The sequence below is a fragment of the Falco cherrug genome, chromosome 4 (genome assembly GCF_023634085.1).
Source record: "Falco cherrug isolate bFalChe1 chromosome 4, bFalChe1.pri, whole genome shotgun sequence".
NCBI lineage: Eukaryota > Metazoa > Chordata > Aves > Falconiformes > Falconidae > Falco > Falco cherrug.
In genome coordinates this window covers 30,159,362-30,176,939 of record NC_073700.1, presented here as the reverse complement: position 1 = coordinate 30,176,939, position 17,578 = coordinate 30,159,362, and the positions used below count along the sequence as shown (strand labels likewise).

Here is a 17,578-nt window from a genome sequence, read left to right as displayed (position 1 = left end):
CTTTGACCTGTCCCCTTGGCCACGCCCCCAGCTTTGCGACACTCGCTTTGCGGCCGAGACCGGCAGCGGGCCGCCCCGGTAGGGGCGCAGTGGTCATGTCGCTGCAGCCGGTCATGGAGTGGAGTTGCCGCTGCCCCTTGGCCATGACCCGCGAGTGCTCCCGGCTGCTGCCGCGCGTCTGCGCCGCCCTGGCCGACCCCCGGCAGCCCGGCTCCGACGACACCAGCCTGGAGAAGCTGCTCGACTGGTTCCGGGAGCTGAAGGCGTTAGGTGAGTGCCCGCGGCCTGCAGGCGCCCCCCCTCCCCGCCCTGGCCGCTGATGGCCGGCAGGACCTTGGCAGGGGGGGCGGCACCCCGGGGGAAGCCTCCCTCAGGTGCTGTGTCCTCGGTGACCCCTGAAAACCTGTTCGGTACCTGAGGCCTGTACCTGGGCTTGGGCTTCGGTTGATCCCCGGTTCGCCCTTGGCGGTTGTGAGGGGTTACGCTCAGCTCAGGCAAGGCCCTCAGAGAGGGCAGAAGGCCTGGCAGTGACCCTCTGTTTTCTGGCCTCTTCTCGGGCGACACCCGCTCGCTAGATCCCACCATGCAGCTGTTGCAGGACAACCCCTGCCTGACAGAGTTCATCACCTCGGTACTGGCACTGCCAGAGCCCAGCCCGAGCATCCTCTCCTTTACCCTGCGCTTGGCTGGGATACTTGCCTCTTCTGAAACCTGCTTCCAACACCTGCAGGTGAGTCGGCTACCCAGGTACCTGCTGCCAGGTGTCTGTTTCCCCCTTCTGTACGGGGGACACCTGAAAGTGTACGTATTCTGCTTATAAAACTTAACGGCATATATCAAACTATGCAGCAGATGGTGATACAATAATGAGGACTTACAATCGTACCATTGTTTTTCATTTTCTCATGTAAAGATGCTGTCTTCTTGCTTCTGTCTTGCCACAGTAGCACTATGAATGCTAATAGGTAGTGCTGCTCATTTTCAGCTCAAAATGGGATAACACTCTCTCACAGTAGGCATTGCAAAATATTGTAGCCCTGGACAGATCCTGTAGATTTAAACTGTACTAACACATGTAGTTTTCCTTCCATAGTAGGTTGATGGGAAACACCTGATTCCTGCAAAAACGCTGGAGCTTTTTAAAGCCCTGTTTTCTGCAATAGAATACATTTACAATACAAAACTCAAAACCCAAAAGGCTTCCTTCAGGAAAGAGATGCAGACAACTGCATAAAGCAGGCTTAATAGGACTGATACATACCTAAGTTGTCCCTAGCACCTTAAAAACAAGCAATTTTAATTTGAACATTTCTGTTGCCTAGTTCATGAAAGAAACGTATGTTGAGTTTAAGCATGGGATTCTGAAAATTTTCTATTTTAGTGATACTTTTAGCAAGAGAAGGTTTTACTACAGTATTGATACGCTTGACTTGGATGACAGAGCAGCCTCTCTAGTCCCCTTGAGCCCCTTTGCTTACTGTTTCCTCTGTGTGTTCTCCTCTGGCCTCAGCAGGAGAATCTGTTGCTCAGGCTCTTTGGCAGGAATGGGCCTCTGAGCAGCGCAGCGTGGGAAGATGCATCTGTGCGTAGTGGTTGGGTGGAGGGTGTGCGCAGCATGATGGATCACCACCCTGCCCTCCACTTCCTCTGCAATGGTGGTGAGTACTTCTCGGGCTGGTAACTCCCCAAATCCTCTGTGTCTTTTCCAGTCTGTTGCTGAGATATCAGGTGAGAGAGATGGGAGTTTTCATTTATTTAAGATAAAAATAAGTAATTTGTCAAAAATACTGAAGTCATTGAAAGATGGTGGGGTTTTTCTTAAATTAGTTGTGCATTTAGGTTTTTTTAATTATTTTTTTCCCCAAACACTGAAGATGGTGCCCTTTTTAGAGGGGAAAGAGGTACGTCTTACAAATCACATGATAAAAGTGTTCTGAAAAACAGAAAAGCCTTCTGTATTCTTATTTGTAACTCTTACTAAAAGGTACATTTCAGTATGATTTTTGTGTAGAAAGACTAACACGGGGCTCGTGTGTCTCTTAATACTTGCACACATTTGCAGTCCCATTGTTGTTATGCAGTAATCTGAGTTCTGCTGTTAACACCAACTTTAGATCCCATGTACAGAGCGGCCTAAAAGACTGGATTGGTATTAACACGCAGCATGTGCTGTTGTCCATGCAACGGAAGAGTAGCGCTGCTGCTGTTCATGTCTTTCCTACTGGTTGTGTCTGGAGATGGTACAGGCTCCTTCCGTAAACACACAGCGAGTGTGCTGTCAACTCTCCCAAAATTACTAATGTTATTTTGAAGTCCTCTTCGTGAGTTATTAAACCACCTGGAGATCTGAAAACAATTTTACTTTCTTCTTTTGTTTGCTTGTGTTGTTAAGAACTGGCTGACTTCGAAATGCTGTAGAGACTACAAAATAAACTATAAAAATCCCCACCAACACCATTTAAAGCTGTGTGGTACTTGAATTAGAGTAATAAATGGTTGGAGTGCAACAAGGCTCCACGTGACGATAGGAAGGTGGTTGTTTTTCCCTCCAGTGACTTGTTTTGTTTTCACACAGGAGGCATAGATGTGATCTTCACTCTGCAAGGGGATCCCAGCCTGTTTGTGGCTTCAGCTGCCAGTCAGCTTCTGGTGGACATGCTCACCCTCTCTGTAGAGCCTGAAACGGCTACACCTCTCAGTACAAAGGACTGTGACTGGCCAGCATGTGCCCGAATGATTATAAAGCGTATAGAAGATTCTCTTCAGTCCAGCTCTGCCTCTCACATCGAGCAGTCATTAAAACTGTTAACTACTTTGTTTGGCAGATGTACTGCTCCGTGGACTGTAGCGCTTTGGTTAGGCATGGCAGAGAAAATAGAATCCCTTTTAACAGAAGAGACTGTTCAAGCACAGCACATGCTGGCGAATCTTTTGCTTAACGTGGCATGGTAAAGACCTTCTGGGACCTTGGATCCAGTGATGAGATATACCTGTTTTCCACCATCTAATAAGACGCATGACTTAAACTGCTTTCTTCTCAGGTCCCCTTTGTTTTGTGACACCGAAGGCAGTTTTTGGGCGTTAGTGACTTCTGCTCTGGAGCGCTTAACCCCAGTACAAGTGGGCCCTTTGGCAGTGGGACTTCTGAAGCTCTACAAATGGTAGGACTTACTGCAATGAAATTTCTGCACTCTACAAATGTTTCTGTGCTAGTATCTCTGGTGTCTTTCCAAGAACTGTTTGTTCCTGTGCATTTTCCACTACGTTCCTTAATATGTAAGACTGGTTGGCAAGAACCATGACAGTAGCTAACAAACTTCAGACACTGGTAGTAAGAATAATGAAGTTTCACAGAGAAATTAAATGAGCCAATATAATCTTTCATTGTACACACTTGCATCTTACCTTCAGCCAGTCGATTTTAGGAAGAAATAGCATATTCCTTTAATTTTATACTGCTGAGGTTGGCTAAGATTTTTTTTTTTGACTGCGTGTCAAATTCAGTAACCTCTGTTAAGTTTTCTCTGTCACAAACCCACTGACTAGTGTAAGAACTTTCACTGCTGTCCAACAGAAGCGTGCATCTGGAGACCGTCAGCAGTTGTGGAAGAACTTAGGTTAGAAGGAACCTATAGAAGTGATCTAATTCAACCTCTTTCTGAGTGCAGGACTAACTTCAAAGATAGATCAAGTTGCTCAGGGCCTTCACCATTCAGGTTGCAGATATCCCCAAGAAGTTGCAGATACCCCCAAGGAGGAGGATTCCACAGCTTCTCTGGGCAACCTGTTCCAGTGCTTAACCAGTTCCATTTCACTATGAAAAGTGTTTTCTGTATATCCAGTTGGAATCTACCCTATTGCAATGTAAGATTGTCTTGTGCCTCTCTGAGAAGTCTGCCTGCATCTTCTCCATAACCTCCCTTAAGGTAGTGGAAAATCATCAAGAAATAATCAGATGAATACAGCACATACAGATACAGGTTTACAGGATAAGTAACACCTGTGTCTTAAGACATAAGGTTTTGTTGAAAAGAAATGCCTCTCCCTAAACCCCCTTCTTACACAGAATCCTGTTCTCATTTACATAGCTTGATAAGGCTGGTTCTAAATTCCACAGCCATTTCTTCTCTGCTGTCAGTTAGCCAGGGAAGCTTCAAAGATGACTTGAATCATGATAATACTTTCATTGCTGGCTTGTTTAAGAGCCTGCGTGAAAAACATTATTCTGCTCAGCATTTGGGGGCAGATGTTTGGGAAGGAGTTAAAGTGTTCTTGTTTTGGTAACTGCCTGTTTCCTCCTTGAAGCCCCCAAGATGTGAAGATTCAGGCACTGACTGTTCTACTTCAGCCAATGGACTGTATTTTGAGAGCAGCCTCCCAGCCTCTGGAATATGCAGGTACAGTTGTGATAGAAAAATTAGAGGTTAGTCTGCCTGCCAGTGCTTTTAAGCGTCTGGTGCAGACAAAACTGGAGGAGGAAGAGTAGAAGTCAAGGACAGCAGCAGTGTTTGCGGTGAAGTACAGCACCCTACTAACAGTTGCATTTGTGGGGATATTCATACTACACCACTTAAATGTCTTGATTAACTTTAAAAATCACAGCCCTTTGTATGCACTAACAACCCAAACTCTTCCCTCCTTTGCTCCTCTAGGTCTGCTGGATGAGTCTGTTAGTGATCCCATCGCTGTTGAAAGTCTTCTGTCCTCCAAGTCAACTTGTGCTACTGTCCTGTGTCAGACCCTCGCTCATCTGGAGGAGCTGCTGTCTCTGGTAATGCTGAGAGAAGGAAAAAAAGCCAGGGATCAAATCGGTCCTTGAAACACAGTGTTAAAATTTGTTACAAACTTTTGCAGTACAGCTTAACAGAATGTGGAGAGACCTTGACAGTGAGAGCTTAGACTCCAAATAGGAAAACAGAGGAATACTGAGGCTTGTAAAGAGGGAGCGCACTTAATTTTAAGTCCGTCTTCACGAGCTTTGTTACCATACGTTACTTCTACTGCAATTACTGATCCAGTGAAAAAACATAAATTGAACTGCTTTCCCAAGCAGTGAGAAGAATCTCATATTCCATCTGTGCAGGGGTTTTGGGGAGAGGGGAATATAATTTTTTTGTAGTTATTAGCATTTTGATACCTTAAGAACACACTAGAAATTACAATTTTTGCTGCCTCCTGACTAAAAACTCCTGCTCTGTATACACACTTGAGACTTTAGCTGCAAACTTTTTTCTTATTTTTTTCCCTTTCTCCCCTCCCATTAGATTTGTTTGCCAGTGGATTTACCCTGTACATCTTTGCTACGCTCTCTCATGACAATATTACAATTCTGTAATGGCTTCCTGAGACCAGCTTCCCCTCTGGGAAGCACGATAAGCCGAATCTTGATCAATTGCTTCAGAGTACAGAGGTCAGCTCTTGATGTCCTAGCAGCACTCTCTGAGCAAAGAAGTGAGTTAATCTTCGCACTTTATTTTTTTTTTTAAATTCTAAAAATACTTGACTATTCTGTAGTCACGGAATTTTTTGTTCCTCTTCACCGATTGTTCAGAACGAAGACTACCATTTCCATTTCTGAAACTTGCTCATTTTTCCAATTCTTCCTACTGTCTTGGCTAGCCTTAATTTCTGTTGATGAGCTAGGGCAGGTAATACTGTGATTAAAAAGGTTTTAGTGGTTGTGAGAAATTGGATGGTTTTCCTTTACTCTGAAGACTGTACAAAACCAAACCCAGTTTTACCATCCTATGTCTTTCTGTATTTCAGTAGTTGAATTGTGATTCAGCTGCTGCTTCTCTCAGTATTGTTCATTCAGTTTTGTTTTCCACATTTCAGGCTGTGACATGCTCATCGAAAATCTATTTGATGTCCTTCTGGCATACCTGGAGAGTCCGAACACCAGCCCTACTGTGAGTATAGAACTAAGGAGACATCAAAGTCTACCAGCTTGCCCCAGTGGGACGTAGTTCTGAGAAACTGTCTGACTATAATTGTTTCTTAGCACAGTTTCTATTAGGATATGTAGGAGAGTTGTCTTGATTCTGGGTGGCTTGCAGGAAATTGCTAAAATGCTAATGAGCGAGTAACTGAGCAATACATCAAGTGTTCTTGAAAAGACAGGAGCTGTCCCATCTGAGAGTATCGCAAACATACTCAACATGGCCTTGAAGTATTGAATTCTTTGCGGTAAAGGGATATATTTTATTGCTTTGTTTTGTTCAAATGACACTGACAAATGCAAATCAAAAGTTATATATAAATCAAAAGGCATTTTCCAGGTGTTTGTTAGGAATGTTATATAAGCAGCAGCTATTTGTAGCTTGCTTCTTAGTAGAGAAGCATATGCATTTGTTTAAATTGAGAATTTCTCTGTAAGATTGAGACTAAACCGAATTGTATTTAGCATAAAGGCAACAATGTGGCCTCTTGTAGTAAAGTAAATCTGCTTGATGTTGCTTCAGGTTCTAAAGAAAACATTTCAAGCTACATCCAAGTGGTTGGTGCGCTTGCAGGAGCTGTCCTGCTCCAACAGTCAGCAGCAACAAACTGAGAAGATTTTGGAAGGTAAGAAAGCTGTTCGAGTTGAGACAAACAGCAGCATATATGAAGTCTGCTCTTGTCTGCCTTTCCTGCTCAAAGCACTTAGTATTCATTTGTTTGCAATTATGGTGAATTTAGGTTTAGCTGCCCAAATAGTGCTTTGAAGAACCCTGTGAGAAACACACAGCAGCAGCAAAAGGGATTGGGTCAGCTGAAGTTATGTGGAAGTTGTGCAACGATTGCTGCACTAAGGCATGTGGCTTCTCATGTCCGTTCACATTTGTCGCTTGGCTTTTACAGATGTGTTTCTGGTGCTGCAGAAGCGTTTGTGCAGTCCTTGCTGGGAAGTAAGAGATTCTTCTCTGGAGTTCCTCACTGTCCTGATTAAACACTTGAGAGGTAGGTGCATAGATGTAACGGTTCAGATAGGAGTATTTATTTTAACGTTATGAAAGGCTGGTGAGGCATCTGACCTGTAACTGGAAGGCTATGAAAAGAAGGAAGTGTCAAGACTTTTACTCTTAGATCACAATCAAAATCTGACAAAAAGATCAGTAAGCCTATCCTATTTTTCTGTTGAGCTCAGATCGCTGTGCCCACCTTAATGGCAGTTTTGGTGAGTTAAACTGAGAGGTGTTGAGACTTGTATGTCAAGTCAGGTGACAGTGCTTAATGGCAGATAATACTTCCCCTTTTTTCAGTTTGCTCTGCAGTAGAATCTGTTTGGTTTCACTCCTCAGGCTGGGGGCTGGGATTTAGGAGGCTAAAAAGCCTAGATCTGCTTTGCGTGCTTCGGATTAGTTACTGATTTTCCACTTCGCTGGTAGCTCAGGCTTTGCAGCAGGTAGCACTAAGGCAATGTTAGTTCTCCTACAGTAGCTCTGCGATGTTGGAAGAGAGGGCGGGTTGTTGTCGACTGCTGTTGTCCCCAGGTCACAAAGGAAGTATCCAGCAGACTCAGCTGCATTAGCAGTTTATCCTGCAGCCCCTCTCAGTGCTGCGCTTGCATTCTTATTTTTTGCCATATGCCTTGACAACAAGAAGGGAAGACTATGCCTCTGCTTGCCCAGAGAAAGTTTTTTCTTGCTGCTATAACAACCGTAAATGGATTTTTCCAAGTTCCAGTATCTAGCAGGGCTTGACTGAAAGTCACCAAGCTGCTGGAAAATGGGGAACCTGACACAGAGTATCTGTGCTCTTATGAGCAGATGCCTGGACTCTGTAGTGGCTCAGCTCACTGGCAGCTGTCCCTGCAGTCAGTGCACATCCTCGTATGACGCAAAGAACTGTTTGCATTGGAAACAGCTTCAAGCTCTGAGAGAATAAAAACTTGCTTCTCTGGATTGCTGTCTTGTATGCAGACCAGGATGAGTTCAGGCAGTCTCTCCTGTCTTCGGAGGTGCCCAGACTTACAGAAAGTCTCCTTGAGGATCCAGAAAGCTATGTGCGAGCAAGTGCTGTCACTGCTGTGGGACACTTGGCCTTCATTACTTACTTCGCTCCGGAGTCACCTGCTGAAGGGAATCAGTATAATAAAGAGGTATGACAACTTTATGTAGCCCACTGCAGGATCAGGCAGAACTACACATCAAGTGTACTGCTGTACTAATAACTTTCTTCACAAGTTATCTGCAGCCTCAGGCAGGCAGATTTTGCAGCCAGTAATGAGCAGACTAGGTTTTTTTTTAGTTCTGCTGTTGTTTCTTTGCACATTCCTCCCCTCATTGTGCTTTCTCTTTTTACATTTAGAACACTGTAGCAAAGCTTCAAGAAATTTTGTCAACGGATCCAGAGGGCTTTCCTAGGAGGGCTGTGATCAGCATCTTCACCAAGTGGCTGAGACAAGGCTGCACAGGTCAGCTGGAAGATACAGAGCAGTTTGTCTCTAGAGTAGTCCAAACGGTGGAGCATGACTTAGACTGGGAGGTCAGACTTGGTGGCTTGGAACTGGTTCAAGTTTTCTGTACTCAGACAATTTGCCAGCTTAGCCTTCCTAAATGCCCATATGCTCCTGTCTCATCTGCAGTCACTAGTTCCATTCATCAGAACGAGTCGCTGCAGATATTTTGCCGAGCAAAACTGTTCAGCTTTTTGTTTCGGTCTTTGTGTGACTGCGACAAACCAGTAGGTCAGAGAGCCTGCAATATACTGCTTGGCTTAAGTAACAGTTTCTATCCGATTAGTACCCTGCAGGATTCACAAGGGACTGAAGAGTCACCTGTAGAACATGGCATTGCCTGGTTAGAGAGGACACTAAAGCAGGGTTCTCTGGCCCAGAACTTCCCCACAGATGGTGGTAATGGGGTGGATTTTCAAGATCCAGAGAGCATGATGCTAGCTTTGGGTACAATAGACTTCATAGAGCTATGTTATGAGCTAAGTAAAAGTAGTGACTATGTGGAGAAAAGCCCCGAGTCCCTCTTGCAGGACATCCTCGCTACTGCGGGGGCCGTAGAAGAGAATGAAGCTGACTGTTACTGAAGCCATCTTTTACTCTGAGGGAGCAGTGCTTAAGCAGTTTTCTTCTGGAGAGATTTTTGCTACCAGTCATAAGTCTTTCTTGAGAGAGGATAAAAAAATCTACGCTTAACAGAGAAAAGGATGGTTCTGTTAGCTGTTAAATGGGTTAGAAAATTTTGGTTTAATACTGATAATTTTTTTGTTAAAAAGTGTAGTCTCCAATAAACTTCCTGGTTTTCTAAATAAACACATTAAGAAATGCATTTGTTCTTTTTTTAAGTCCTTTGACTTTTAAGAAAGCACCAAACCATCCCTACATAAGGAAACATTTTTAAAAAGCAAAACAGTGACTGAAAGCAAGTTGTTGCATGCTCCTTTTAGAGCTAGAGTAGCTAAAACTAAAGAAAACTGGTATTAAAGGACACTTGTTTTGACCTTGTCCATATCTCCATTATAAAACCTGAGTTCTCGGGTTCCCTGTTGCATTTTGAGGTCTAGAGCAGAAGGTGGCATTGAAGGAGTCAAAACCTGATCATCCTTAACATTACAACCTGTCTTCTATAGATAACATACTTGTTTGATCTCAGTAGTGACACTAAAAAGCTGACTTTGTTTTTAATTGAAGCCAAAAGCAAGTCCCTTTTGTTGAATTTTTCAACAGCTTCAATTCTCCATTCCTAAAGGAAGGACTAGGATAGCTTCTAACTAGTAAGAGAAACTGACACCTGCAGCTTTTCCGTGATCCAATAGATCTGTGCTTAGCTTGGGTAAACAATGAGAAAACAGCAGCTATAGTGCGAATGGCAACACTGCTTTCTGAGAATACAATTTTTTTAGAAACTCGAGGAATACTGTAGCTTGCAACTTACTCAAATGTCTTGTCACATGCTAAGAAGCTTTCTGAAACCTAGGAGGGAAAAAACCCACCCAAAACCTACCTTTATCAGTAGGTCAAACCACACTGTATTCCTTTCCAGCACTGAGGTGTTAACGGAGTATCCTTTATCCTCGTGCAGCCTACATAGGGGCAGGAGCACCACCCTCATTTTAGGCTAATGGAGGCTATAGTATCTAACACAGTGGGAGAACTACTGTCTGCTCCTTCAATATTATCCCTGCAGCAGTACAATGGGGTGGGATGTAGTTTGAATATCTTACTGCTGAGGTTGAAGATGTGCTCTATACCTTTTAATGAAGTCAGCGCGCTTACCTATCCCTCTGTGCACAGCTTTATGTATGACAGAGCCCCTGGGTGTTGCACCAGCAGCTGTTATTCGGAGAAAGTAGCTCTGCTTCTGATACACAGTTCTACCTGGGTAGAGCAGGGTCCACACCTGGCAAAAGACAGAAGATATTAGAAATCAGGCCCTTTCCTGCCGCTGCATTTTTCTCAGATATTGAAAGGGTTAGTGAGAGAGAAGGGCTTTGCTTTTAAAGTGTGCATTGTTCATGGAGTTTTAGTAGTTCTGTCTGGTGGAGGGATTATAGTTCCAAAACTAGCACTGTGTGTTAACAATAGGTCAGATATATTCCAGGAAAGGAGACAGCCAGTTGCTGAGTAAACATGTGCCTCCTGATCAGCGCTAGAATTCTTGCGATTTCAGAGTTGTGCAGTTTAGGAGACGCCAAGGAATTAATCAAATACCAGCAAATTGAAAAAGTGACTTGTTACAGAAGGGAAACTCACTGCTTATTACCAAGGTCTCTCGACTCCCAGACCTATTAATTTTTAATGCATTTTTTTTTCTTTTTAAACTACTGGGGTGATGGTGACATTGTTAAGTTTATACCATTTGCCTAATTGCAGTCCGAAGTCTTGTTTATACACAGGATGCTTGTACACTAAAACCCAAAGGTACAACAAGCTGGGAGGGCTCCTTATCTTTAGAAAGGGAGCTAAGTCCTTTTATCTTTCATTAAAAACAGGTACCCGCCTCCAGCAATTAGGTGACTCAGTGCTGATTCTATACTTCTCTCTTCTGAGCTCTCTGCATTGCCTTACTTTGTTTTCTCTGCTGCTCTACTTACAGTAGAGTCTTATTAACACCAAGATGCTTGCACTGACGTCCCACACTTGATAATTGGGAGAAACATGAAAGGTCATGAATATCTGAGCAGTGTGAGGAACAAATGCCAGGTACTAGAGATGTTAAGAGAGATGAAAGCAAACTAAAGAGATGAAAGCAAGCTAAAAACCCTGCGATACTTTCTACAGAGGATGATGACAGTGGGATTTGTGAGCTGAAAGTTTAGCTACCAAATTTGTAAACACTCACCGGCAGCTACTAATGTGAATCATATATCATGCTGGGATACCCTCTCTAGGATGCCCATCTTTGCACACTTGAGAACTCTCACAAGTGCTGCCCCACTTACTTACACTGCGAACTTCTTTGCAACCCATTTCTTGCCTACCAGTTTGTATCTCCACAAGATGCTTATCCCTGCCACACAGCTTTCTGCCATGTGATTAATTTACACCACGTGATGAATTTACACCATGTGATATGTCTTGCCAAGGAGCTGTGGTCTTGGTGCACCTAGGGGGAAGGATTAACGCTTGAGGAGACAGTCCTGAGAAGCAGTCTAGTTACCCCCACATACATCTGGAGCATTCATTTCAACAAGCGCTATTGCTCCTTACCACTTTGCAACGTGACAGCAGTGGTCCCTCCCTGAACTACACACCCAGCTCGCTCCTGTAACGCACCGAGGACTCCAAGGATGCGGCTCTCTGGCTGCTGTTATGGGCACAGAGAAAGTCTGAAGCTGCCTTTTTGGGATGGATTTCTTGGAAATAGCTCTTCCATGCCATCAGCGCTGTAGCTGTGTCCACTTCTGCAGGTGAGAGTTTTTCCACACACACCCCAGCTGATTTCAGCTGCAGCCAGACATGGGCCTTGCTAAACGCAAGAGTCACTGGCACACAGGACTGTCATTTACTTTAACATGGTTGTGGAGAGCAGGAGCGGCAATACAAGTGGTATCAATGCAGAACATCACGTTAGAAAAATTTGTCTCTCTGATAGCTGGTACTGTGAAAGAAGAAGGTTACAAAGCTCGTTTTGGCTCTTCATGTGCACAGGGGCAGCGTAAGTCCTGTTGCCTGATCTGTACCAGGTATGAAATTCCTGGAGTTGCTTTCAACAAAGCTCTGAAGAAAGGATTTATCCTGTAACTGCTCGGACTCAGACACGGGGCAATCGGCATCTTTGGCTCAGCCCAACACCAGCAACTGCCTTATAAAAGCTGCCAAAAGAACAGCTGTTAATTCTCTGTTTTAATACACTGGACATTAAAAATCCAAAGAGTATTCTTTGTCTAATTATACTAATTGCACAACTTAGTCAAAAATGGGCCACAAATGTCTAAGACTGTTGGTTTAGCTTAGATATATGTGATCTGTGATTACAAATCAACTTGCACACACCTTTGCAATTTCTTTTGTCCTCCTCTAATAAAATTTGCTCTACCTTTCAATACGTACTCATCAAGGTTTCTAAAAACCACAGTGTGTTAAAGAGAAAACTCATCAACCAGCTTCACTGCAGAAGTTCTCAGCAATTTACAATGGAAAAACAGATCAGTGGCAGCACCTCTGTAGTCTGTGTCATTTCCCTTCAGAGCAGCGGGTTTTGTCCCCTGCTGACAAATAAAGCACCACTTTAACCCTGCCAGACCTCAGCTCGCGTCAGACGCACTTCTCCACAGACAGGACAGATCTTGTCTCTAGCCCGGCACGCCAGCACACAGGGAAGTGGAAGGGCTTGCTTTCAAAGAAGCTGTGTGTCTGCCTGAACAAGGTGGAACAAAGCTGGTGATGCACAGCATTTTGAGTACCTGCAAACACACATCATGGGTACACGTAACACATCCTCAGATGGAAGGGGAAACAAGTAGTCCACATCAAAAGTCCTTGCAATGCTACAGGTGCAATTACACAACTGTTCCAGTTAAAGCAAAAAGAAATTAAAACCAGCATTTCTATCTGTAATATCAATGTCAAGTCTCTGCTTAGAGCACAGCAGCTTAATGTGCTTATTTACTGTAAACATGTAACAGCTGCGAGGGCGCCTTTCCCATGGCTGCCTCCCAAAGCAACCCACCCAAACCAAGCTTGTTCGGCAGTTGCAGGGTTGTTAAACTCAGTGCAAGGGCAGGAAGCTGCTGCCTGGGACAGAGGTGCCCCCGCCCCTCTGGGGGACACAGCCCAATGAGACCAGATCAGGTGTAAAGTAAAATTACAGCCTGAACCAGCTCCTGTAGGGCGTTAGGGCTCGAACCATGGCAGGGCAGCCCCTCTCCAGGGCGAGACAGGTGGGGATTGCCCTTAATCGCTAGATACACCTTCAGATCTTCACTTCTCCCATTTCATTATCTCTTGGTCCTCGTGTTTCCCATCTCCATTGACCCCATGTTCCCTGAGCTTTCAGGCTGGGTCAGTTGAAGGGGGCAGGGGGCTCGGCTCGCACTGCTGTCTGTAGGGACATCCAGGTTTGCCTGGCTGGTGTGTGTCCCCCACCACCGCGCCCAGAGCTTTGGCCTCAGACCAGCTCCTGGGCTGAGCTGTGACCAGCAGGAAGGAGCGGCAGAACCAGGTCTGGCAGATGGCGAAGCCAGGCTGTCCCTCTTGAAACACGGCCTAGTCCACCCAAGCCAGTTCCAAAATAAACCCTTATTAAGCCGCATTAGCCATCGGACCTGAAATAATTCTGATTTAACCCTTGTATAGGCTGGGCAGGAGCACAGGTGAGCCCTGGAGCCCATTGCCCTCAAAACCAAACACCTTTGATGGGACTGATCTCATGATTACAACGTTCCTTATGTGCCAACATCCAAAAAGCTGCAGTTAAAATACAAATGGCAATGGTTGCTAAGTGACAGCATCTGCACAGGCTTGTCACAGCCAGGGGACCAACAGCCACAGCTGCACAGCAATCCTGTCTTGTCCATGTAGCTGACGATAAAAACACTTTTCCTTACTGTCTAATAACCTTAACTTTGACCTGTCAGAATATTTTATGCTTTAGGTTCTGACAAAAAGGCTCGCAAAAACAAAGCTACAGCCTCCACTGAAACCACTAGAAGTGAGTTTGATTAAAGGTATCTATAATATCGCTTGCTCTTTAAACATATTTTCTTCCCAGTGAAGTCGTGTATAAACAACAACACAGCTTTCTCGGCTAAACAGTCCATTTCTGAAAAACAGGCGGTAGTTTCCGTAAGGGTCGTTTGAAAAAACAAAAATCAACAAAACTTCCCCTGTCAGCTTCTACAGTGAACCAGCGGGCTGTGTTCAACACCAGAGATATCGAGGAAAGATGTTCACTTTTTCAGAGCTGCAAACAACATACATCCTTATAAATACAGTATCTTTAATATTACATAAAGCGATGGTTGAGTTGTTAAAGAGTCTGGGATCCAGCAAGGCACGAAGGGTCACTTGCTCCAGTGAAAACAGCAATGAGACTGGGTGGGAGGACCGTAACAGGTACTTAAGCATCACTTTGCCTGGGAGGAGCACTGCAAACCCCCAACGCAGAGAGACCCTAATTAGCACAACTGGCAGCTTGATGCATCTGAGGAAGATACATTTTTAAGAAAAGGGGGGGGGGGGGGGAAAAGAGCATTGCAACAGGCTGTATACAATAGCTTGCTCACCCCGTGTGCTCTCACACGCTGCAGAAAAAAATGTTTGATGCCATGCTGGTAGCGGAAACGATGGGACAGATCTGTCAGCGTCCTGCGAGCAGATCAGAAGTGACCAGGAACAGCCACCACCCGGCTGCCAGATAGAGCAAGAAAAGCACAAACAGGCGTGCACAGCTTGGCAGACACACTGGCCATAGCGTGCTCACAAGAGCTGCACGGGCACATCCAGGCACCCCAACACGAGGGACCAGCTTCGGCTGCTGACGCAGCGCATCGTGGCGTGACACATCCCGCCAGAGTGCCTGTGACCACATTAAGCCGCAGTTCTCAGCGACTACTGAAGCTAATTATGCCCTTTCCTAATGAATTCTTTTTCGGCTCCATCCACAGAAGCCTCGGTTTCCAGTGCCAGGAGTAACAGCCCTGCGCTGGCCGACAGCTCTGACAACACAGGAGTTGCCAGCGCAGTCAAAGCTCATCCACGTGGATAAAGCCAGCTTGACTGTTGCCTTTGGTCACTGTCTCCATGTCAGCATCCTAAACACTTCTATTTTTGCACATTGTGCCAGTGTAAAATGTGATTTCCACCCCCCCCCTCTATATTTTATCATATTTTTATTATATTGATGCGTGCAGCCCTGCCTGGCACCCAGTTCTGCAGCATCTCAGCCCAAGGAGTATCATGCTGATGACAGTGAACACTGTAGGGCTGGGTGGTCATTTGAACATTTGGTGCTCTCAGAACATTTATTAGCCTTACAGATCCCTTGATTATATAAACACTGCACTTTCCCTAGCTGTTCTTATTCCTCAGATTGCTTGGCCACAGCCGAGAAGACGAGCATGTCTCATACCAGTATTAAACCCCTGTGTCGCTGCTCTCTGAATCCCGCAGCACAGGGTGGATGTTGCCATGCAGACAAAGGTCTGACTTTTCAGCAGCATTAAACAAGCCAGCTCAAAGGTGTAGCACACCGTCTGGCTGGCTGGATGAAAGGCACATACACTGCATACGCCGCAGTGCTGGCGGGCAGACAGCTCAACCTCACTGTTACTACAGACCGGGCATCACAGAGGAGAGAAAAAAAAAAAGAAAAAAAAAGAAAAAAAAAAAAAAAAAGAAATATCTCCTGTCACCCTAATTCCTGTTGAGAGCTTCTGCCCCACAGGGATCAGCCTTGCCTTCCTCCCTAGTTTGGGAGCATCTTCTCCACCCTTTATTTATTACAGCAAGATCAAAGATCCATCTCCATGGAAACATCTGAGCTCAAAGAGTTTCTGCACTACGGCTTTACATCCTGCACGTAGGTTTTGGCACTGTTTGTGAAACAGAAGCTTTGAGACGATCAGCATTCAGGTCTGTACAGAAACGGTTTGATTAGTCACAATCGATAACGCAAGCAGCGTGCACACGTGTATAACCGGGGCACGGGCTGCCGCGCAGAGCTGCCACCACGTTACAGCATCTGCGGTCCACGCAGAACCGAGGCATCCCGTGCCCCAGCTCCTACGGCTTCCAGGCTCTTTCCCTCGTGTCCAGAGCAGATGAGGGACACCAACACTTGTGTTCTTCACTAGCTAGCACCCCAGCACTTTGTCCCTGCAGCTGAAGTCTGGTAGGACTTCCAGCAGATGTAGAGACCAGAGGGCAGAGCCACCAGGGCCCCTTACTGCCCGCTCTGCATCCCAAGGGAGCGGCTGCAGAGCTGCCTGGGCTCTCCCGATGCAGACAGCAAGCGGCCCCACACCCAGCCCAGCAGATTTCATCAACTCTGCATTCCAGCCCTTACCCCTGGGCCAGCAGCCGCTGGGGCACTCCAGTGACTTCCCTCCCAGTAGCACTGAGCTCCCATTCCTTCAGCACACTCCTACAACTAATTCCCAAGAAGGGAACGGGGAGGGGGGATAAAAAACTAAGCCAGCCACAGGTTACAATATTTTAGTTCCCTGCACAGCTCACCGCATGGCCACACAAACTGTGGAACTGTTGTACCGGGGGCAGGAGCGCCCAGCCATGGGAAAACCCTTCAAACCGCCACCGCAGCTGCTGCCGACACAAAGTGGATGCGGAGCTGCAGGAAATCCGGATTCAGCTTAAACCTCTTATGAAGAAAAGCCAGGAGAAAAAGGGGTGAAACAGAACTGGCTAACAAGACTCACATTTTCACAGGCACACCCTGAGAAGGGCGAATAGGGAGCACGTGGAGATGCGTTAGCAGAGCTGACAGCACTGACCGAGAGCATCAGCCAGCGCCGGGGGCAGGAGGACACCCCATCTCACAGCGCTGCTAGGGGCAGATCCTGCTCCCAGGGAACTCAGACCCCATCTCGCTACTGTCTGTGGCAGCGGTGAGCCCTGAGCTGCCTGTATGCAGGCAGAATGTGATTTTTTTAATCATATTAAAGAATTTCAGAATAGCAACTGTGCCGACAGCAATCCAGCTGCCAGCGTTTAGCCTTATCCTAGGGCACAGGCAGAATACGCCAGCCATGAATTAATACCGCATAAGCTGCGCCATGCTGAGTTTCATAGCTTAATTATAAGGAGAAAGCAATAATCAAGGGATCTGTAAGGCTAATAAATGTTCTGAGAACACCAAATGTGACACAAGAGCCACAGCCAGTGCGACAGGACATGAATGTACTTAAAAAGCACATTAATCACACACCATGTATTAATTTGCAGCTGGTTTCCAGTGACAGCACTTGGCCTTTTGCCACCTTCGCAGAATCACTGGGTGCAAGCAGAGCATCACCTAGCCCAGAGCATCACCTAGCCCAGAGCAGCGCAGGCTGTAGGCTACCCATGAGCAAAAAAAAAAAAAAAAAAAAAAAAAAAAAGCCAAAAAAAGTGTCAAAAAAGTCACAGCCATGCATCACTCCAACAAGACACAGATATTAGCTCTGACTTAGAACTCTGCAGCTC

The 17,578-nt window shown here is 45.6% G+C and overlaps 1 protein-coding gene across 1 annotated transcript; it reads left to right on the top strand.

The window, feature by feature from the left end:
• Nucleotides 1-46: 46 nt before the first annotated feature.
• BRAT1 (BRCA1 associated ATM activator 1) lies at nucleotides 47-9,263 on the top strand. The gene is made up of 13 exons (XM_055709902.1): nucleotides 47-270; nucleotides 576-730; nucleotides 1,511-1,658; nucleotides 2,576-2,948; nucleotides 3,042-3,161; nucleotides 4,306-4,397; nucleotides 4,653-4,771; nucleotides 5,265-5,451; nucleotides 5,836-5,909; nucleotides 6,462-6,564; nucleotides 6,841-6,939; nucleotides 7,902-8,080; nucleotides 8,290-9,263. Exons 1-13 carry the CDS (start codon nucleotides 96-98, stop codon nucleotides 9,019-9,021), a joined length of 2,556 nt encoding a protein of 851 aa, XP_055565877.1. The 5' UTR covers nucleotides 47-95; the 3' UTR covers nucleotides 9,022-9,263.
• The last annotated feature ends 8,315 nt before the right edge of the window (nucleotides 9,264-17,578 follow it).